Source organism: Hypanus sabinus, chromosome 7, assembly GCF_030144855.1.
Source record: "Hypanus sabinus isolate sHypSab1 chromosome 7, sHypSab1.hap1, whole genome shotgun sequence".
Classification (NCBI taxonomy): domain Eukaryota; kingdom Metazoa; phylum Chordata; class Chondrichthyes; order Myliobatiformes; family Dasyatidae; genus Hypanus; species Hypanus sabinus.
Window position 1 is genome coordinate 108,701,882 of NC_082712.1, and position 24,097 is coordinate 108,725,978.

Here is a 24,097-nt window from a genome sequence, read left to right on the forward strand (position 1 = left end):
AGGTAAAAGAGGTAGGGGGAGTTTTACTATTAACCAGGGACAAGATCACAGCAGCACTCAGAGGGTACTCATCCACTGAGTCTATGTGGTTAGAACCCAAAAGTAGGAAGGGTGCAATCACTCTGATTTTAGAGGGCTCTGTAGTACAATCCCATCACCAAGGAACAGATATGCAAACAGATTAAGGAAAGGTAAAAACAATAGGGTTGTTGTCATGGGCAATTTCAACTTCTCTAATAAACTGGGATCTTCTTAATGCAAGAGGTTTAAATGGCACAGAATTTGTTAGATGCATCCAGGAGTTTCTCAAATCAATATGTCTAACAAGAAGAGGGGCTGTATTTGTCCTGGTGTTGGTTAATTAGCCTGGTGAGGTGATCGATCTTTCAGTAGCTTATCAGTTAGGGAACAGTGACCATGATTCCTCAAGTTTTAAGATACTGTAGCAGTAGGTAAGGATAATTATGGACCTTGCAGGAAAGTATTCAATTGGAGCAGGGCAAATTACAAGAGCATTAGGCAAAAACTAGGGAAAGTTGATTGGGTACAGTTTCTTTTGGGCAATTCCACACCCAGCATGTGGAAGGTGTGGAGACCAACTGCACCAAGTCCAGAACAGGTACGTACTAGTCAGAAGGAAGGACAAAGATGGCGAAGTAACAGAACCTTGAATGTCGAGAGAGGTGATGAATTTAGTCAAGAAGAAAGAGAATAAGTATGCAGAGCTTAGACAGCTAGAATCAAACAGAGCCCTTGATGATTATAAAGTCGTCAAAAAAATCTCAAGAATGGAATTAGGAAAGCCAGGATAGGTCATAAAAAGTAGGATAAAAGAGAATCCCAATGGATTCTATACATACATCAAGAGCAAGAGGATAACTCGGGAGAGGTAGGACCACTCAAAGATAAAGTTGGTGGGGGGGGGGAGAGAGAAGAAGAAGAGAGAACATTTGTTTGGATGCAAAAGACGTTGATGAAGTCCTTAATGAATACTTTACATAGGAGAAGGAGATCATTGCTGAGCATATTGATATGCTAGGGCATTCTGAGGTAAAGGAGGTAATGTTGGGCCTCTTAAAGACCATCAAGGTGGACGTCCCCACAGCCTGATAGGTGGTAACCCATATTATTGAGAGAAGTAAAAGAGATTGCTGGGTCCTTGATTGATATTTTAATGTCCTCTCCAGCCAAAGAATGTTTCAAAGGACTGGCAAGTAGCTAATGTTGTTCCATTATTCAAGAAGAGAAGCAGGGATAATCCTGTAAACTACAGATCAGTGAGTCTCACTTCAGTAGTAAGGAAGTTACAGGAAAGAATTCTTAGGGATAGGATTTATGAGCACTTGGAAAACCATGGCCTAATTTGGGAAAGCCAGCATGGCTTTGTATGGGGCAAGTCATATCTTACTAACTTCATTGAGATTTTGATGAGGTAACTAAGGTAAACGACAAAGGTAGAGCTGTGTATGCTGTCCACATATATTTTAATAAGGCATTGACAAGGTCCCTCAAGGGAGTCTCATCCAGAAGATTAAGATGCATGGGATCCATGGTGAATTGACAATTTGTATTCAGAACTGTTTGCCATAAGAACTCAAGAGTAATGGTTGAAGAGATTTACTTTAGCTGGAGGTCCGTGATTATTGGTGTGCTGCAAGGATCTGGACTGGTACTTCTGTTTGTGATGTATATAAATAAACTGAATGAAAATGTAGATGGGTGGGTTAGTAAGCTTGCAGATAATGCAAAGATTTGTAGTATTGTGGATATTGCTGATGATTGGAAAAGAATACAACGGGATATAGATCACTTGTAGATATGGGTGGAGAAATGGCAATGCAGTTTAACCTGACCAAATGTGAGGAGTTGCACATTGGTAGGTCAAACGTAAAGAGACAGTACACTGTAAATAGTGAGATCCTTAACAATGCTGATGAGCAGAGGGATATTAGGGTCCAAGTTCACAGTTCCCTGAAAGTGGCTACACAGCTTAATAGGGTGGTAAAGAAATCACGTTTATTCTGGCATCCTTTTCAGCCCTGAAGAAGGGTCTCAGTCCAAAACATCAACTGTTTATTCACTTCCATAAATGCTGCTTGACCTGCTGTGTTCCTCCAGCATTGTGTGTTGCTATTATATGCTTGCCTTTATTAGTCAAGGTATGGAGTTCAAAAGTCAGAAAGTTACTTTGCAGATTTATAAAACTCTAGCCAGTCTGCATCTGGAATATTGTATATAGTTCTGGTTGCCCAATTACAGGAAGGATTTTATGGCTCTGGAGAGGCTGAAGAAGAGGTTTACAAGGATGTTGCCTGGATTACAGGATGTGTGCTATAACAAGAGGTTGGACAAACTTGGGTTGTTTTCTCTGGAGCAGTGAAGGCTGATAGAGGTTTATTATGAGACACAGTAGACAGAAAGACAGCATCTTTCTCAGGGTTGAATTGAAATCTTTAATACCATAGGGAATGCATTTCCTATGGGAGGGAGTAATTTCAAATGAAGTGTGAGGGGCACACACACTCACACACAGAGGTGGATGCCTGAAATGTGTTGTCTGGTTGGTGGTAGAGGAAGATACTTTAGGGACGTTTAGATAGATACATTAGAGAAATTTAGATAGGCATATTCATGCAAGGAAAATGGTAGGATATGGACATTGTGTAGGTATAAGAATTTTGTTAGCCATATGACTATTAATTTAAATAGTTTGACACAGCAGGGTTTGTTCCTTGGCTGCTCTGTTCTATGTTCTATTTTCTATATCAAAAAACCGTGCTCAGTGCCAACAAGAAAATGAACTACAAACTTCTCAAAGTTTTGTACATGGCCAAACAAAGCTGTAACTTTTGTGTTCACTTACCTCTCTTACTAGTTATTAGAGATCTCTAGGCAACAATGATCCATTTCCTTAGAAATCTAGATTAGTGGTTAACAGTAAGAGGCTGACTGGGACAAACCAGAGCATAGCAAATTGCTTGGTATCACTGTGGGTGTCTCATAACCATACTATACTGAATAGCTATGCCTTTTTGGATAACTTCCCTCTGGACTGCATTTGTGATCCCCCCCCCCCACCCCCCAGAGCTATTTTTTTGCTCTGTGTACTTGTTCCACGATTTCTCTCTCTGACTTCTTGGATCATGCTTGAGGCAACTCTTCAAGCACCTTTAGTGCTTCTCTTCAAACATTCCCTTATTTGCACTATCCTTATTTTAGGGTTCCTTTCTTTTTCTTTTAACCATACTGTGATATTTTTATTTTAGGAATTGATCTGTTTGTTTCTCTTGGCTATGGGTTTTTCTTTTGGAGCTCTGCACTCATTGCCCAGTTACCCAGGTATTATACATGTTACTCATATACTCAAAAGTTCAACACCATGGAAACGGGTCCATCAGCACAAGAAGTCCACAGCAATCATCAAACACACATATTTACAATAATGCATTTTATTCTCCACATATTCCCTCCCCAAATTTAAAAGCCATTCTAACACTGGGGGCAATTAACCACCCACCTACACGACTTTGGGAGTTGGGAGGAAACTGGAGGACATGGAGGAAGCTCACATGGTCAGGGAGAATGTGCAAGCTCCACACAGACAGCACCTTAGATCAGGAGTGAGCCAGTAGCACTACTTCTACAATTGTGCCATCCTGTTTTGCAAACATCAACTGGGCAAAGAAGAAAGTGACCATGAATTGAATGTGCAGATAGTTATTAATGAATATGATATAGTTGGGATCACAGAGACATGGCTCCAGGGTGACCAAGGATGGGAGCTCAACATCCAGGGATATTCAATATTCAGGAGGGATAGACAGGAAAGAAAAAGTGGTGGGGTAGCATTGCTGTTTAGAGAGGAGATTAACGCAATAGAAAGGAAGGACATTAGCCTGGAGGATGCGGAATCGATATGGGTAGAGCTGCATAACACTAAGGGGCAGAAAACGCAAGTGGGAGTTGTGTACAGGCCACCTAACAGTAGTAGTGAGGTTGGGGATGGCATTAAACAGGAAATTAGAAATGCTTGCATAAAGGAACAGTAGTTATAATGGGTGACTTCAATCTACATATAGATTGGGTGAACCAAATTGGTAAGGGTGCCGAGGAAGAGGATTTCTTGGAATGTATGTGGGATGGTTTTCTGAACCAACATGTTGAGGAACCAACTAGAGAGCAGGCCATTCTAGATTGGGTATTGAGCAATGAGGAAGGGTTAGTTAGCAATCTTGTCGTGCGAGGCCTCTTGGGTAAGAGTGACCATAATATGGCAGAATTCTTTATTAAGATGGAGGGTGACATAGTTAATTCAGAAACAAAGGTTCTGAACTTAAAGAAGGGTAACTTTGAAGGTATGAGACGTGAATTAGCTAAGATAGACTGACAAATGATACTTAAAGGGTTGACAGTGGATCTGCAATGGCAAGCATTTAAAGATCACATGGATGAACTACAACAATTGTTCATCCCAGTTTGGCAAAAGAATAAACCAGGGAAGGTAGTGCACCCGTGGCTGACAAGGGAAATTAGGGATAGTATCAAGTCCAAAGAAGAAACATATAAATTAGCAAAAAAAAGCAGCACACCTGAGGACTGTGAGAAATTCAGAGACCAGCAGAGGAGGACAAAGGGCTTAATTAGGAAAGGGAAAAAAGATTATGAGAGAAAGCTGGCAGGGAACATAAAAACTGACTGTAAAAGCTTTTATAGATACGTGAAAAGAAAAAGATTGGTTAAGACAAATGTAGGTCCTTTATAGTCAGAAACAGGTGAATTGATCATAGGGAACAAAGACATGGCAGACCAATTGAATAACTACTTTGGTTCTGTCTTCACTAAGGAGGACATAAATAATCTTCCGGAAATAGTAGGGGACCGAGGGTCTAGTGAGATGGAGGAACTGAGGGAAATACATGTTAGTCGAGAAGTGGTGTTGGGTAAATTGAAGGGATTAAAGGCAGATAAATCCCCAGGGCCAGATGGTCTGCATCCCAGAGTGCTTAAGGAAGTAGCCCAAGAAATAGTGGATGCATTAGTGATAATTTTTCAAAACTCCTTAGTTTCTGATGTTCTGATCCTTAGAACTAATGATCCCGAGGATTGGAGGGTGGTTAATGTAACCCCACTTTTTAAAAAAGGGAGAGAGAAACCTGGGAATTATAGACCGGTTAGTCTGACATCAGTGGTGGGAAAATGCTAGAGTCATTTATCAAAGATGTGATAACAGCACATTTGGAAAGAGGTGAAATCATCGGACAAAGTCAGCATGGATTTGTGAAAGGAAAATCATGTCTGATGAATCTTATAGAATTCTTTGAAGATGTAACTAGTAGTGTGGATAGGGGAGAGAGTCAGTGGATGTGGTATATTTAGATTTTCTAAAGGCTTTTGACAAGGTCCCACACAGGAGATTAGTGTGCAAACTTAAAGCACACGGTATTGGGGGTATGGTATTGATGCGGACAGAGAATTGGTTGGCAGACAGGAAGCAAAGAGTGGGAGTAAACGGGACCTTTTCAGAATGGCAGGCAGTATCTAGTGGGGTACCGCAAGGCTCAGTGCTGGGACCCCAGTTGTTTACAATATATATTAATGATTTAGATGAGGGAATTAAATGCAGCATCTCCAAGTTTGCGGATGACACGAAGCTGGGCGGCAGTATTAGCTGTGAGGAGGATGCTAAGAAGATGCAGGGTGACTTGGATAGGTTAGGTGAGTGGGCAAATTCATGGCAGATGCAATTTAATGTGGATAAATGTGAGGTTATCCACTTTGGTTGCAAAGAACAGGGAAACAGACTATTATCTGAACAGTGGCCGATTAGGAAAAGAGGAGATGCAATGAGACCTGGGTCTCATTGTACACCAGTCATTGAAAGTGGGCATGTAGGTACAGCTGGCAGTGAAAAAGGCAAATGGTATGTTGGCATTCATAGCAAAAGGATTTAAGTACAGAGCAGGGAGGTTCTACTGCAGTTGTTCAAGGCCTTGGTGCACCTAGAATATTGTGTGCAGTTTTGGCCCCCTAATCTGAGGAAAGATATTCTTGCCATAGAGGGAGTACAGAGAAGGTTCACCAGATTGACTCCTGGGATGGCAGGACTTTCATATGAAGAAAGACTGGATCAACTAGGCTTATATTCACTGGAATTTAGAAGATTGAGGAGGGATCTTATTGAAACATATAAAATTCTAAAAGGATTGGACAGGCTAGATGCAGGAAGATTGTTTCCAATGTTGGGGAAGTCCAGAATGAGGGGTCACAGTTTAAGGATGAAGGGGAAGCCTTTTAGGACCGAGATGAGGAAAAACTTCTTCACACAGAGGGTGGTGAATCTGTGGAATTCTCTGCCACAGGAAACAGTTGAGGCCAGTTCATTGGCTATATTTAAGAGGAAGTTAGATGTGGCCCTTGTGGCTAAAGGGATCCGGGGGTATGGAGAGAAAGCAGGTACAGGATCAGCCATGATCATACTGAATGGCGGTGCAGGCACGAAGGGCCGAATGGCCTACTCCTGCACCTATTTTCTATGTTTCTATAATGTGTTACCCCCATCCTGCCAACGTGGCTGTATCAGAATCAGGTTTGTTATCACTTACATTTTTAGAGTCATAAAGAAGTACAGCACAGAAACAAGCTCTTTGGCCATCTAATCTGTGTTAAACCATTTAAACTGCCTACTCCCATCAACCCACACCAGAACCACAGCCCTCCTTACTCCCATCATCCATGTACCTATCCAAACTTCTTTTAAAACATTGAAATTGAGCTTGAATGCACCAATAGTGCTGGCAGCTTGTTCCACACTCTCACAACCCTCTGAGTGAAGAAGTTTTCCCTTGTGCTCCCATTAAACTTTTCACCTTTCACCCTTAACCCATGACCTCTGGCTGTAGCTCCGCCCAACCTCAGTGGAAAATACCTGCTTGCATTTACCCTACCTATACCCCTCATAATTTTGTATACCCGTATCAAATAATCTCTCAATCTTAGATTCCAAGGAATAAGGTCCTAACCTATTCAAAGTTCCTTATAACTCTGGTCCTCCAGACCTGGCAGCTCCTTGGCTTCTCCCATAAAGCCAATCCAGCTTACTACCTCATATTGAATGCCAAGTGATTGAACCCTTTTGACCAGCTTCCCATTTGGTACCTTGTCAAATGCCTTGCCTTCATCCACTTTCCTGGTAATTCCTCAAAAAAATAAGATTGGTTAGACTTGACCTAGCACACACAAAGCCAGGAGGATTATCTTTAATTAGCCTATGTCTATCCAAATACTCATATATCCAGTCCCTCAGAATACCTTCCAATAACTTTCCCACTACTGATATCAGAATCACCAGCCTATAATTTCCTGGTTTATTTTTAGAGCCTTTCTTAAACAGTGGAACATTGGCTATCCTCCAATCCTCTGTCACCAAGAAAGATTTAAATATCTCTTCTATGGCCCCGGAAATTTCTGCACAGTACATCCCACAATGTCTAAGGGAAACCCTGATTTGCCTCAGGACAGTAAACACCTTCTGCATTGTAATCTGTATCGGGTGCATGACATTGCTGCTGCTTTGCCTCATTTCTGTAGACTCTGTCTCCTGAGTAAATACAGATCCAAAAAACGTTCATTTAAAATTTTCTCCATTTCTTTTGGCTCCACAGAGATTAACTTTTTGATCTTCCAAAGGACCAACTCTGTTCCTTGCAATCCTTTTGCTCTTAACATATCCATAGAATCCCTTAGGATTCTCCTTCACCTTGTCTGCTAGGGTAATCTCATGCCTTCTTTTAGCCCTCCTCATTTCTTTAGGTGTTCTCTTGCATTTCATATCCTCCATAAGATCCATATTTGTCCCTACCATATCAATACCTGCTAAGTACATTTTTGTTTTCTTACCCAGGGCCTTAATATCATTTGAAAGTCAGAGTTCTTTACACTTGTTATCTTTGCCTTTTATTCTGACAGGCACACACAAATTTTGTACTCTCAATATTTTACTTTTGAAGGCCTCCCACTTACCAAGTACACCTTTGCCAGAAAACACTTGTCCCAATCCACACTTGCCAAATTATTTCTGATACCTTCAAAATTGGTCTTTCTCCAATTTAGAATCTCAACCTACAGACCAGACTTAACTTTTGGCATATTTACTTTGAAGCTAATGGCAATGTGATCACTAGAAGCAAAGTGTTCCCCTACACAAGCCTCTGTCACCTGCCCTGTCTCATTATCTAATAACAGATCAAGTATCATAAAGTCTCTTGTCAGGACTTCTACATACTGATGAAGGACTCTTTCCTGAACACATCTGACAAACTCAATTCCATCCAGTCCTTTTACAGTATGGGATTCCCAGTCAATACATGCGAAGTTAAAACCACCTACCAGAACAAACTTATGTTTCTTGCAATAGTCTGATCTCTTTACAAATTTGTTCCTCTAAATCCCTCAGACTGCTGGGTGGTCTGTAATATACTGTAGCCTCATTAATGTGATCATTCCTTTTTTATTTCTCAGTTCCACCCATAAAGCCTCACTAGATGAGTTCTCCAGTGTCCTGAGTACTACTGTGACATTTTCCCATACTAGTAATGTCAGCCTTTCTTGTTTAATCCTTACTGCTTTGTCACATCTAAAATAACGAAACCCTGGAATATTGAACTGCCAGTCCCATCCCTCCTGTAATTAAGTCTCACTAATGGCTACATCATAATTCCAGGTGTCGGTCCATCCCAAGCTCATCTGCCTTTCCTACTATACTTCTTGCATTGAAATATGCGCAGCTCAGGACACTAGTCGCACCATGCTCAATTTTTTGACTCCTTGTCTTTGTCTGAGGTCTTACCAACATCTGTCTCCTCAACCTCTCCACTAACTGTTCTGGCACTCTGGTTCCCATCCCCCTGCAACTCTCATCTAAACCCCACCATGCAGCACTATCAAACCTTCCCGTTAGATATTAGTCCTCTTCCAGTTCAGGTGCAAACTATCTCTTTTGTACAGGTCCCACCTTCCAATGATAACCAAAACTCTTATATCTGCCCCCACCCCCCAAACATCAAACTTTAGCCACATGTTAAACTGTATGACCTTCCTATTTCTGGCCTCACTAGTACGTAGCATGCATAACAATTGTGAGATCACAAACCTGGAGGTCCTGCCTTTCAACTTAGCACACAGCTTCCTTTGCAGAACCTTGTCACTCTTCCTCCTTATGTCATTAGTACCTACAGGGACCACATCCTCTGGCTGTTCACCCTCCCACTGAAGAATGTTGAGGACGCGATCTGAGATATTCTGGATCCTGGCACCTGGGACACAACATCCCAACCAGGAATCTCATTTTCATCTACAGAACCTCCTTTCTGTTCCCCAACTAACAAAACCTCTTATCACAGCTTGCCTCCTCTCTGCCTTCCCTTCTGAGTCACCGAGTCAGACTCAGTGTCAGAGATCTGACTGCTGTGACTTTCCTCTGTTAGGTCCTTAACTCTTTCATAAGAAACAGGAGCAGAAATAGGCCATCTGGCTCGTCAAGCCAGCTCTGTCATTCATTAAGGTGATGGTTGATCTGACCATGGACTCCTCTCCACCTACCTGCATTTTCCCCATAACCCTTAATTTCCATACTATGCAAAAATCTATCCAACCTTACATTAAATATATTTACTGAGGTAGCCTCCACTGCTTCATTGGGGGACAGAGAATTCCACAGATTCACCACTCCCTGGAAAAAGCAGATCCTCATCTATATCCTAAATTTATTCTCCCAAATTAAAATTCCCCTAGTTCTAGTCTCACCTACCAGTGGAAACAACATTCCTGCCTCTATCTTATCTATCCCTTTCATGTTATATGCGCACAGTACTCCAGATGTGGCCTCACCAGTACCCTGTACAGTTGCAACATAACTTCCCTGCTCTTAAATTCAATTCCTCTAGCAATGAAGGCCAACATTCTATTTGCCTTCTCGATAGCTTGCTGCACCTGCAAACCAACCTTTTGCGATTCAGGTACAAGCACTCCCAAGTCCCTCTGCGCAGCAACATGCTACAATCTTTTACCATTTAAATAATAAACTGATCTTCCATTTTTCCTCCCAAAGTGGAGGGCCTTGCATTTACCAACATCGTACTCTATCTGCCCACTCACTTAACCTATCTATATTTCTCTGCAGGCTCTCCATATCCTCTGCACAATTTGCTTTTCCACTCAATTTAGTGTCATCAGCAAACTTAGATACTCACTTAATCCCCGCTTCCAGATCATTAATGTATATCATGAACAGTTGCGGGCCCAGCACCGATCCCTGCGGCACCACCGCTCACCACTGATTGCCAACCAGAGAAACACCCATGTATCCCAACTTCCTGCTTTCTATTGGTTAACTAATCCTCTATCCATGCTAATACATCACCTCCAACTCTATGCATCCTTATCTTATGTATAAGCCTTTTATGTGGCACCTTATAGATCACCTTCTGGAAATCCAATTAAATAATGTCCATCTGTTCCCCTCTATCCATTGCACTCATATCCTCAAAGAACTCCAGAAAGTTTGTCAAAAAGGACCTGCCTTTGCTAAATCCATGCTGTGTCTGCTTGATGGATCCATTTCTTTCCAGATGCCTCACTATTTCTTCTTTAATGATAGCTTCAAGCATTTTCCCAACCACAGACGTTAGACTAACTAGCCTATAGTTACATGCCTTTATCCTACATCCTTTTTTTGAACAGTAGTGTGACATTCATCTTCTTCCAATCCACCGGGACCTGCCCAGACTCCAGAGAATTTTGGCAAATTATCGCAAAAGCCTCGACTATAACCTTTGCTATTTCTTTCAGTACCCTGGGATGCATTCCATCAGGATCAGGGAACTTGTCTAGCTTCAGGCTCCCAAGTTTGCTCAGCATTACCTCTTTAGTGATAGCTATTGTATTGAGGTTCTCACCTCTCCTCGCATCCCTATCATCTCTGTTTGGCATGTTCGGCGTGTCGTCCACCGTGAAAACCAACACAAAATAGTGATTCAAAGCCTTGGCCATTTCATTACCCAATATCAATTCTTCCTTCTTGTCCTCCAAGGGACCTACGTTCACTTTAGCCACCTTTTTCTGCTTTATATAATTATAAAAACTTTTACCATCTGCTTTTGTATTTTGTGCTAGTTTATTTTCATAATCTGATTTCCTTTTCTTTACTGCTCGCTTAGTGGTTCTTTGGTGCTTTAAAGTTCTCCCAATCTTTCAGTTTGCCACTACTCTTGCTGACTTCATATACATGAGCTTTTAGTTTGATGCTTTCCTATTTATTTCCTTAGTTATCTATGGCTGGCTCTCCCCACCCTTACTGTCCTTGCTTTTAACTAGAATATACTTTTGTTGAGCACAACATATTTTTTGTTGAAAAGTCTCTTTGAAAGTCTTCCACTGTTTCTCAACTGTCCCAGCATATAGCCTGCATTCCCAGTCACCCCTATCCAACCATCCCTCATCCCATTGTGGTGTCCCTTGTTTAGGCATAATACACTGGGTTTTAGATGGAACTATTGTACTCTTCAATTGCATGAGAAACTCAATCATACTGTGATCACTCTTTCTAAGAGGAACCCTAACTATAAGATTGCTAATTTTATCTGTCTCATTGCACAGGACCAGATCCAAGATAGTATGCTCCCTTATAGGCTCAGTTACACGCTGTTCAAGAAAGCAAACACGTATGCATTCTATGAAGTCCTGCTCAAGACTGCCTTGACCAACTTGATTCACTCAAACTGTGTGCAAGTTAAAGTCCCCCACGATTACTGCTGTTCCATTCTTACATGCCTCAGATATATCTCAGTTTATTGCCTGTGCCACTGTAATGTTATTCAGTGGCCTGAGGACAACTCACACCAGCGATTTTATTTCCCTTTTTATTCCTAATCTCTACCCAGATGGATTCAACACTGCTCCTCAGATCTTATATTGTCTCTCACCACTACCTGGATCTCATCTTTAATTAAGAGCAGTACCCCACCTCCCTTACCTTCTTGCTTATCCTTCTACATTACCTGATATCTTTGGATATTTAATCCCAATGCTCTCCACCCTGCAACCACATTTCTGTAATGGCCACTAAACCATACTTCTTTAGACTGATTTGTGCCACAAGTTCACTGGCCTTGTTTTGTATTCTGCAAGCATTCAGATAAAGTGGCCTTACACTCATTGTGCTTTTAAAATCTAGTTATCTTTGTCTCTTTTGCACTTGACTTTTTTTGCACCCCACTCTTTTTTTTAAACTTTTGCTTTTACTTTCTTTATTTCTCTTTTTCTTTATCCATACTTCTCCAATCTTTTGAACCCACTCCCCTGCTATTTAGTTTAAAGCCCTATCTGCAGCCCTAGCTTTGCAATTTACCAGGATGCAGGTCCCATCACATTTCAGGTGGAGCCTGTCCCAATAGAATAGCTCCCCCCCCCCCCACCTTTTCCAATACTGGTGCCAGTTTCCCATAAATCCAAACCCACTTCTCCCACACCAATCCTTGAACCACACATTTAACTCTCTAATCTTCTTGAGCCTATGCCAAATTGCACATGGCTCAGGTGGTAATCTGGAGATTACCACCTTTCTGCTTCTGCTTTTTAATTTAGTCCCTAGCTGCTCAAATTTCCTGAGCAGAACCTCTTTTCTCATTCTGCCTATGGCATTGGACCACAATAACCAGATCTTTTCCCATCACTGCAAATTCCTCCTCAGGTCAGATAAGATGTCCGGAATCCGGGCACCAAGCAGATAACACAGCCTTCAGGACTCTCTACCTTCATGAGAAAACTGTCTATTCCCCAGACTGTACTATCCCTAATTACCACTACATTTGTCTTCTCTCCCCCCTCTTGAATGGCTCCCTGAATCAAGGTGCCACAGTTAGGTTGCCCATCCTTCCTACACCCACCACTTTCATCCACACAGGGAGCAAGAATCTCAGACCTTTTGGACAAGTTCAAGGGCTAAAGCCTCGGTCTCCACTAACTCTGCCTCTTCGACAATGGTCACTCCACTACCCTGCCTTTAATTTGCCCCGCCAGTAAATCCCAAACACTGATTGGGCGCTGCTCAAAGCTTCAAACTGCCGCGTCACTGCCTTTTCTACTCAATCCATGAATCTGAGTGAGCTACGTCTTCTCAGGCTTCCAATCTCCAACTTCTAAATGGGTGCTGCTCAAAGTTCCCTAGTGAAAACTGTTGTTTTACAGCAGCAATATACTGCAAAGATGTAAAATTATTTTAAATTACAGTAGAAAAAATTGCATTTAAAAAAATGAATGAAGTAGTTTTCATGGACTGTTCAGAAATCTGTGGGGGGGGAAGAAGCTGTTTCTGATTCACTGACTGCAAGTCTTCAGGCATCTCATAATGCTGGTGTTTACTTCACTAAGGTTTTCCTAATAATATCACAACATTACTTGGGGCTTCTTTTGTACATGATAGTCATGTTCTTCTTGTATGATGAGCTAAAACTCTACATTCTCAATAATGAATGACCATGGTATTTGCCCACTCTTGTCAACATCCAGGAACTGAAACTACAGGAATCACTCAACAGAACCTAACATTTTCTTTCATTCTCAATTCTGTTAAGGCATTTTGAACCAACAATTCAGTTGGCCTTCCTTATCCGTGGGTTCCACTCGCGCGGATTCAACCAACCGCGGATCAGAAAAACCTGGAAGTTCTCTATCCAGCACTCGTTGTTTGAACATGTACAGACTATTTTTTCTCGTCACTATTCCCTAAACAATACAGTATAACAATTATTTACATAGCATTCACATTGTATTAGATATTATAAGTAATCTAGAAATGACTTAAAAGTCCCCGGGTTATGAATGAGTTCAGTTCCTGAGTCCGTCTTTAAGTGGGATTTGAAGTCGGAACAGGTACATCAGGTATTATTTAGCGTCAGTCAAAAGTTTTTTAGTATATAGTACATATTTTACCTTTATGCTTATAAAACATTTAAGAAGCATACGTATTTCAATAATTAAACCACTGCATTGCTTAGTAATATTGTAGCTTTCATCAGGGCAGGACCTTTCATATGCTCAATTAAAGTTATTCTGATCGTTGACCTATTGTAGCCTAATGCTTTTCCAATGACTAATGGCATTTCACCTCTTTCCAAACGCTTTATTACTTCCACCCTATTTTCAACTGTGACTGCGATTATTTTCGTGAACAGAAACACCGCGGATTCAGAGCTGTCCACCACACTGAGACAGGTTAAATAAGAGACTTGAGCATCTGCATTTTTTGGTATCTGCGGGGAGGGGAGGGTGTCTCGGAACTAAGCCCCCGCGGATAAGGAGGGCCAATTGTACTTGCTTCTTTTTCCACTGATCTTACCCAACCTGCTGAGCATTTTCAGCAGTTAACTTTTATTCAAGATCTGAATCTCTTGTTTTCCAGGTGGGGAACATTTTTCAAGCTCTACTTTTATAGCTTTCTAGACCTTGCAAAAAGATAGCATGATTCCTATACCAGTTTCCAAATCAGAGCAGCTCCCAGTCACTCGTGCAGAAATTGTTTAACAAAACAAAAATGCTAAACATATTTCATATAACCATGTAACAATTACAGCACGGAAACAGGCCATCTCGGCCATTCTAGTCCATGCCAAACGCTTACTCTCACCTAATCCCACTGACCTGCACTCGGTCCATAACCCTCCATTCACTTCTATTCTAGAACATCTTTTCTAAAATCAATTAAAATTAGGAACTTAAACAGATCTAAATCATACTTCAGGATTCACTCTCTACGTTTTTGCTTGGATGCTTCGAGATTCCCCTAATGCAAGACTCTTCACTCAGTATTCCCAAACTTTCAGTTATGACTGCATAACTGAACCACAGAAACAATGCCATGCATCACCATGACAAATGGAAAAGTCCTTGGGCTTTGAAATGAGTTTAGATAGATAAGGTACAGGCCATAATAAGCATAGATAATGATTGAATGTTAATTGGTGGAAAATAGTTCAGGATGGTGTCGAACACACTTGTAGAAGGAAGTGGATTGGTGAACCAAAGTTCTTTTTAGCGGTTTATGGTGGTTGACTAGTTTATACTTCACTTACTTTGTGATATTCTGTTTCCTCTTCATCTTTATCTGGGAATATTTTCTCCAAAACAAAGAAAGCAAGTAGTCCAACAATCACCCAAAATCCCAACTTCCTTTGCTGGTCTCGACTATAGCCTCCATCTGCACATAAGACACAAAGTGGTGAGAAGAGCTGAAAAGAAAATGCGTCTCAGGCAAGAAAGCTCCTGACTTAAGTAATTATTGTACGAATTATTGTGTACATTTCTACTTGCTTGGGTTCAAATGCACACTAACCAACCAGCACATTTCATTGGCAAAGCTGCTGTAATTTCTTTAAGCTTCTCTGGTTATATATAGAGCTATGCAAGAGAAAATGCTAGAAAAATTGAAAATCCACCTTTTTTGCAATTTAATTGGGTAATTTGTTTATCCAGTTAAGAATTAATTACAATAAATCATGGAATCAGACTTCACAGTGTTACGTACCCGTGGGTATCTTGTACTTGTCACGTGACAGTGGTGTTGAAGATATGCTGGACCTAAGGTAGTGGTCTTGTGATGGTGGAGTGACATCATTTTCCCGCCAGTAGAGGTCATGTGACAGGTTTTTTTTATACAGTGTATAAAAGGAGGACCCCTCCCTGTGAGGAGGGGCAGTTCGTGGCTGGATTTGCCATTTTGCGTGGTCCAATATTATGACGCAGTTTGGTTGAAAGGTGGAGTTTTATTTAATGCCTAAAGTTTAAAAAGGTCATTGTGGGCAGTTTCTTTATAATACTGCCAGTTAAAAATCAGTGGAGAGTGAAGATCGGTGTTTGGGAGCTAAAAGATCGAGGAAAGTTGATTTCGACGGTGAAACAGGTTTGACCTTGTTTGATCCACATTCAGAAGGAATTCGTTGGCTGTCCCCATGCTAACCCCTGCAATAATAGCAGAAAGGGTTGGGTACAGTTTTGTAAACGAAAGGTCAGTGCCTTTAACGTAAATTCTCCGGGAAAAGTATAGTTCGACTGGGAACCGCAGCAACACGACGTGAAAGAATTTAAATCGTCTAAAAAGTCTCCTTTAATGGACTGTAAGCATTTTGAACTTTTGCAGTACTACTTTGAAGAACTGTTTTTGCACCATCGCTTTAAGAACTGTTTTTGCTTTATTCCTTTAAGAACTGTTTAAGCTGCTGCACAGCAGCTGATTTCCAGTTACGTTAGTTGTTTGTTTGCTTTTGGGGGTTTGTTTTTCAGTGTTTAATAAATGTTTTATTTGTTATAAAAAACCCTGCCTCACTTATATATTTATTGTTGCTGAATCCCTAACAGAAACGGGCCCTATTGGCCCACATGCTCTGCACTGATCATGATTCCTATCTACATTAATTCTATTTGCATGCATTATGCCCATATCCCTTTATACCTTTCCTATCCAAGTATCTGTCCAAATGTCTTTTAAACACTGTAACTGCAATTGTTGCTATATAGAACCAAATATAGGCCAGCTGGACAAGGACAGCATGTCCCACAGAGAATATTACTCAAGTAGTTGGAATTAACAAAACCTGCCATCTTAGTCAGTTTTACTTCCTTCCATGCTCATGCTCTCATTCCCTAGATTATTTGAATCTCTAAGCACATGATAATATGTGGCTGATTGTGCTTGTGCTGGCTCTGAAGATGCTATGAAGATAGTCCCACTTTTCTTCTAGCACTGTCAGAGTTCCTTTCAAAGTTTGGTTGAATATTCTTACATCATCGCTTTCGGGCAACCACCTGTCAAAAATGGCAATGTTTCTCAAAGTACTTATTAACAAAGTACATATATGCACCATGTATAACCGAGATTCATTTTCTTTCAGGCAATCATAGTAAATAAAAGAAACAATAGAATTAATGAAAGACTGCACCCAACAGGATGGACAAACAATCAATGTGCAAAAACAAACTGTCCAAGTACAAAAAGAAAAATAATAAATATTATGAACATGAGATGAAGAGTCCTTGAAAGTCTCTAGGTTGTAGGAACAGTGCAGTGATGGGTGAGTGAAGTTATCCCCTCTGGTTCAAGACCCTGAAAGCTGAAAGGTAATAACTATTCCTAATCTTGGTGGTTTGGGTTCCGAGGATCCTGTACCTTCTTCGTGAAGACAGCAGTGAGAAGAGATCATTGCCTGGATGATGGTGATAGATGTTGCTTTCTTGTAGCTCAATGGTGGGAAGGACTTTACCAATGACGGACTGGGTTGCATCAGCTACTTTTTCAGACTTTTCTATACAAGGGCATTGGTGTTTCCATACTAGGCCATGATACAACCAGTCAATATTCTATTCACCACACATCTATAGAAGTTTGTCAAAGTAGAGGCAGTGTCGTAATGGCACTTACATCCTGGACGCAGGACAGATCCCCTGACATGTATTTATTGAGATACAGCTTGGAATGAGCTCTTCCTGACTTTTGAGCCATGCTGCCCAACAATCCGACTTAATCCTAGTCACAGGATAATTTATAATGACCAACTAACCTACCGATCGGTACATCTTTGGACTGTGGGAGGAAACCATGGGGTTACGGTGAGAACGTGCAAAATCCTGAGCGGCCGGAATTGAACCCAGGGCACTGGTACTGTAAAGTGTTGTACTAACCATTTTGCCGCTGTATTTAAAGTTGAACTTCTCCACTTTTGAAGTTTCGATGAGGACTGGCTCATGGACCTCTGGTTTCCTCATCCAAAAGTCAATAATTATTTCTTGGTCTTGCTGACATTGAGTGAGAGGTTGCTGTTGTGACACCACTCTGCCAGATTTGCAATCACCCTCTTATATGCTAATTCATCTTTGATTCAGCCAATGACAGTGGTGCTGTCAGTAAATTTAAATATGGCATTGGGGTCGTGCTTAACCTCACAGTCATAAGTATAAAGTGAGTAGAGCCACAACTGTCCTCTGTCTAAGCCACATTTTCCTGTTAAAACAAATTCTCATATCCCTCTTCTGAATACTTTACCAGTTATATATCTGGAACTCACATGCTTTTACATTAAAAGACCCTGTCTTCTTTCGCCACTTTCATAGATTTATGTAACTGAACCCTGGACATACTCCCTTAAAAAAATTGTACAACTTAAATATTTCCTCATTTATTCTTCCAAAACACCTATTCTATTCCTGCATTAAATTTCACAGTACAAGCAGATTAGTGAAATTATGTGACACATTCTTTTGAAGTCTGCTTCTGGTCCCCTCAATACTTATGTTATTCCTAAATTTAATGTTTATTGCATTCTGAAATATGAGATTCCTAAAGGGCAAGCATCAAGAACCTAATTCCTTTGAACAAATAGTACAGTAACTGGGATGCACAGATTGAAGTTAACTGATGAATTAGTGAGTTGAGAAAAAATGATTTTCATCATTGAGTTACTCACTGCATAAAAGGGTGGTGGATGCATTCAACCTGATCATATCTGCAATTTTTCCAGACGAGCTCTTACAGTGATAACCTCCAAGACTCCAACTGAAGTGGGATTAACCAGAAGTACACTTTTGGCCAACAGGAATAAGAAAGCTAAAGGCATCTTCAAGGCTTTAAAAAATGAATCCCCTTTACAATTTTCTCTCAAGAAACCTATGTATGTTTTTCTTAAAACACTTCCATAAAGACCTGGAGCACATTATTGCATCACTCTTTCCATTCAAGGCTTCTACAATATGCTCATATAACTAAGGCACAACTTACATGAAACTAGTCTGCTACCATTGCTCACTTCTTCCCTCAGTGAAGTCCCAACACCCCCGGCTCTAACCTGTTAGCTGCAACAAGTCCTCAGTATCTAATAGGTATAACAAAGATTTCCCCACAGATAACGAGAAGAAATACATTCTTTTTTGTACCCAATATTCTTAAAACACACTAAATAAGTTGAATTTTATCAGCAGCGATCAGTTTTGAAGTACAGGGTGAAATCTGGGCTGATCTTGTGAGTATGCAGATTGTAAATCAGCAAAATACAAGACTTGAATGTATAGGTTTCAAATGGAATTTGATGTAGACACTTCAGGATAATTTATGGAACATAGAACATTACAGCACAGTAGAGGCCTTCAGCCAGCGATGTTGTGTTGACCTTATAACTTACTGCAAGATCAATGTAAACCTTCCCTTCATTTTCCATCACCCAAGTGTTTCTTAAATGTCACTAAGGCACCTGCCTGTAACACTACCACTGGCACGTTGTCACACACACACCACTCTGTGTTTAAAAAAAAATTACATCTGGCAACTGCCCTACATTTTAATCCAATCACCTTAAAATTATGCCAGGTTAGCCATTTCTGCACTGGGCAGAAAGTCTCTGACTATCCATTCAATCTATGCCTTTTATCTTGTCACCTCTACCAAGTCACCTCTCATCTTCCTTGGCTCCAAAGAGAAAAGCCCTAGCTTGTTCAACCTATCCTCATAAGACTTGCTCTCTAATCTCCTTTGCACCTTCTCTAACGCTTCCACACGCTTCCTATAATGAGGCAACCAGAACTGAATACAGATGTCCCCCCACTTTACGCCACTTCACTTTTACAAAAGACCTACATTAGTAAGCCGTTTTCCCATTACAAAGAGGATTTTTGCTTTTACGAAAAATTGTCCCATATAAATTAATGGTTCTTCGCTTTATGCCTTTTCAGCTTAAATGTTTCATTGGAACACTCTACCTTTTTAAAGGGTAGAGGGGAACACCTGTACAATATTCCAAGTGTGATCTAACCAGGGTTTTATAGAGATAAAACATCATCTTGTATTAACCCTGCCATCTGCCTTCAAATTCAGCCTTCTAAAGTAAAGACTATATACACTTTTGCTGGTTGAGCTCTATCTGTCACTTCTCAACCCAACTCTGCATCTTGTCAATGTCTTCTACACTATTCACAATGCCACCAAACTTAATGTCATCTACAAATTTACTAACCCACCTTTTCACTTCCTCATCCAAGTCATTGATATAAATCACAATGAGTAGGAGTTGCACAATACATCCCTGCAGAACACCACTTGTCACCGACCTCCAGGAAGAAAATGCTCTGCCTACAACCACCTTCTGACTTTCATAGGTAACTCAAATCTGTATCCACACAGCCAAGTTCCCCTGAATATCATTCCTTTTGACTTTCTGAATGGGACTCACAAACAGAACCTTATTAAATGTCTTACTAAAATCTATATACACCACATCCACTGGACTACCCTCAATGTGCTTTGTCACACCCTAATGAGGCAAGAATCACACATCACAGAGCCATGCTGTCTATCTCTAATCAGACTATGGTTCACCTAATCTCATAATACTATCTCGAAGAACCTTCAACAATAATTTACCACTGAAGTAAGATTCACTGTTTTACAATTCCCAGGGTTATCATTACTCCCTTTCTTGAACAAAATAATAATACTTGCCACCCTCCGATCATCTGGTAATATGCATCTGGCCACTGAGGACACATAAAAATAATTGCCAAAGGTGCTCTTCCCTCATATCTCACCGGGGATGCATCTAACCTAATGTTTTTCAAAAAATCCATAACATGCTATTTCTTAATGTCAACATGTTCTACCATATCAGCCAGCTTTACCTGACCTCTCAAACATCAAGGACCCTCTCACTGGTGAATACTTAAGCTTAAGGATTTCCTCTACTCCCTCCATCTCCAGGTACATATTACCTTCTACCCCTGATCAGGCCTCCACTCACTTTAGTCATCTTACTGTTCTTCACATGTGTGCAGAAACACCTTCGGGTTTTCCTTAATCTTAATTGCCAAGGCTTTCTCATATCCCCTTCTAACTCTACCAAATCCATACTTAAGGTCCTTCCTGGCTCTGATGTAAATCTGTAAAGCCCTGCCTGATCCTTGCTTCCTAAATCTTAAGATTCTTTCTTACTTTTTTAAAAAAAAATAGAAGTTTAAAAGAATGACGGGGAATCTCTTGAAACCCAATGAATTTTGAAAGACCTAGATAGAGTGGATACAGAAAGGATGTTTCCTATAGTGGGGGAATCTAGGACTAAAGGGCACAGCCTCAGAATACAAGGGAGTCCTTTTAGAATAAAGATGAGGAGTAATTTCTTTAACCAGATTGAGGTGAATCTGTGGAGGACAAATCACTGGTTATATTTAAAGTGCAGGCTGATAGGTTCTTGATCAGTAAAGGCATTAAAGGTTATGGAAGAAGGCAGGAGAGTGGGGTTGGATAATAAATCAGTCATGATGGAATGGTGGAACAGATGATGGGCTGAATGGCCTAATTCTGTTCCTATATCTTACAGTGCTCCTTCTAACTAGATGGAAAAATGGGCTGAAAAATGGCAGATGGAGTTTAATACAGACAAATGTGAGGTACTGCACTTTGGAAGGACAAACCAAGGTAGAACATACAAGGTAAATGGTAGGACACTGAGGAATGCAGTAGATCAGAGGGATCTACGAATACAGATACAAAATACCTAAAAGTGGCGTCACAGGTAGATAGGGGATAAAGAGAGCTTTTGGTACACTGACCTTTATAAATCAGAGTATAAGAGTTCCAATATTATGGTGAGGTGGTATGAGACATTAGTGAGGCTGAATTTGGAGTACTGTGTACAGTTTTTGTCACCAAATTACAGGAAGGATATTAATAAGGTTGAAAGAGTGCAGACAAGGTTTACAAGGATGTTGCCGGGACTTGAGAAACTGAGTTGCAGAGAAAGGTTGAATAGGTTAGAACTTTATTCCCTGGAGCATAGAACAATAAGGGGAGACTTGCTAGAGGTACATAAAATTATGATGGGTATAGATAGAGTGAATGCAAGCAGGCTTTTTCCACTGAGGCTAGGGGAGAAAAAAAACCAGAGGGCATGGGTTAAGGGTGAAAGGGGAAAAGTTTAAAGGGAACATGGGGGGGGGGGGCTTCTTCACACAGAGAGTAGTGGGAGTGTGGAATGAGCTACCAGATGAAGTGGTAATGTGGGCTCACTTTTAACATTTAAGAAAAACCTGAACAGGTACATGGATGAGAGGTGTATGAAAGGATATGGGCCAGAAACAGGTCAGTGGGACTAGGCAGAAAAATGGTTTGGCACAGCCAAGGGGCCAAAAGGCCCGTTTCTGTGATGTAATGTTCTATGGTTCTATGTTCCATATTTCTTGTCAACCATGATTCTTTCACCCTACGATTCTTTCCCTGCCTCAATGGGACAAACCTATCCAGAAACCAATGCAAGTGCTCCCTAAATAACCTCCACTTCTCTATTGTGTAGTTCCCTGACTACATCTGCTTCCAGTTTATGCTCCCAAGTTCCTGCCTAAAAGTATCATAATTCCCAGTCCCTCAATTAAATACTTTCCTATACTGTCAGTTCCTAACCTTGTCTAAATCTATGGTAAAGATCAGGGAGCTGTGGTCACTGTCTCTAAAATGCTCACCCATTGAGAGATCCGACAGCTGACCATGTTCATTGTTTAGTACTACACCCAGTATGGCCTCTCCTTTTGTCAGCCTGTCTACATATTGTGTCAGGAAACCTTCCTGGACACGCCCAACAAATTCTGCCCCATCTAACCCTTTTGCACCAAAGAGGTGCCAATCAATATTTGGGAATTTGAAATCACCCATGTTATTGCTCCACCTTTCCAAAATCTGCCTTCCAATCTGTTCCTCAGTGTCTCTGTTACTATTGAGGGATGGGAGTGTCCACTGGAGTATTTCTGTTTCTTCCAATAGAGTGTTTGCTCCCTTCCCTCTTTCTGGCCTCCATCCACACCTACTCAATAGACAATCCCTCCATGACATCCTTCCTTACTGCAGCTGTGATATTATCCTTGATTAGCAAGGACACTTCCCCATCTCTTCTACTTCCCTCCTAGTATCTTTTGAAACGTCTAAACCCAGGAGCATGCAGAAGTCCTTCCCGCCTTTGTGACAGCCAAGACTCTGTAACAGCCACAATGCTGTCGTTCCATTACTGGCATATGATATAGGGAAACAATTTTATACACTCACAACATCTAGTTCCTCTTTGCCAGCAATACCTCGGCTACTGGACTGTGTTTCAGCTGTCTAACTTAACCTTGTCAAGATTTCCTGCTGCCAAACATTCGTGTTAATGTTATCTATCAGGCATCTCTGCATCAGTCTCAACACCATCCATCTAACCCTATTTAAACTGCTGACATTTTTCCCATCCTTTATAGAATTTAAGAATGCTATAAAAGAACTATAGAGGATGCAGAAAATATTCAAAAGGATATTGTCTGGACTGGACTGGGCTTGAATTATAAGGACCGATTGGACAGATTGAGATGGCTTTCCCTGGATCAGAGGCAGCTCAGTGGGTGTCCTTATTGATCATTATAAATCAATAGGGGTGCCTCAATTTTTTCTTCAGGGTAGAAAAGTATGAAACAAAAAGCATAGATTTAAAGTCAGAGAGGATAGATTTAAAGAGGATCTGAAGGTTAAGTATTTTCAGAGGGTGATGGGTATATGGAACAAGATGTCAAAGGAGATAGAAGAGGCAGGTGCAATTATGTTTAAAAATCATTTGGGCAGGTAGATAGAGAGAAAATGTTTAGAAAAAGGCCAAATGCAGGCAAATGGATTAGTTTAGATAAGCTGGGCCAAAGGGCTTTCTTTCCCCCATATCTATGAATCTGTGTTCTCTGTTGCACAGTCTCTTGGGAATCCATTTCTTACCTGGATTTCTACTGCAGGTATAGGCCCAGGCTTCGGGCAAAAGATGCAAGAAGACGTCCCCAAGCAGCCCACCAATGGCAAAACTCAACAATCGTTTCAACCGTTGGGAACCATCTATACGGGCAGAGAAAGGAAAACCTCAAGTCAAGCAGTCAACTTATGAACTCTAACCATCAAAGGCAAGCAACCAAGTCCTGCCAATCTTGCTGCTATGACCATTCTGAAATTGCTCTGTGGCTATCAACAACTGAACCATACACAGTGAATGAAGGCTGCAATAATGGA

At 40.9% G+C, this 24,097-nt stretch overlaps 1 protein-coding gene across 4 annotated transcripts in view; it reads right to left on the reverse strand.

Annotated features, from left to right (window-relative positions):
* Window positions 1-24,097, reverse strand: part of slc39a13 (solute carrier family 39 member 13) — a 65,014-nt gene that overhangs the window by 26,888 nt on the left and 14,029 nt on the right. For all 4 annotated transcript variants that reach the window (XM_059975358.1, XM_059975357.1, XM_059975356.1 and 1 more), the window contains exons 3-4: window positions 23,813-23,926; window positions 15,126-15,250 (exon numbers count right to left, since the gene is read on the reverse strand). In XM_059975358.1, coding sequence (XP_059831341.1) covers window positions 15,126-15,250; window positions 23,813-23,926 — 239 coding nt within the window. The remainder of the gene's footprint in view (window positions 1-15,125; window positions 15,251-23,812; window positions 23,927-24,097) is intronic.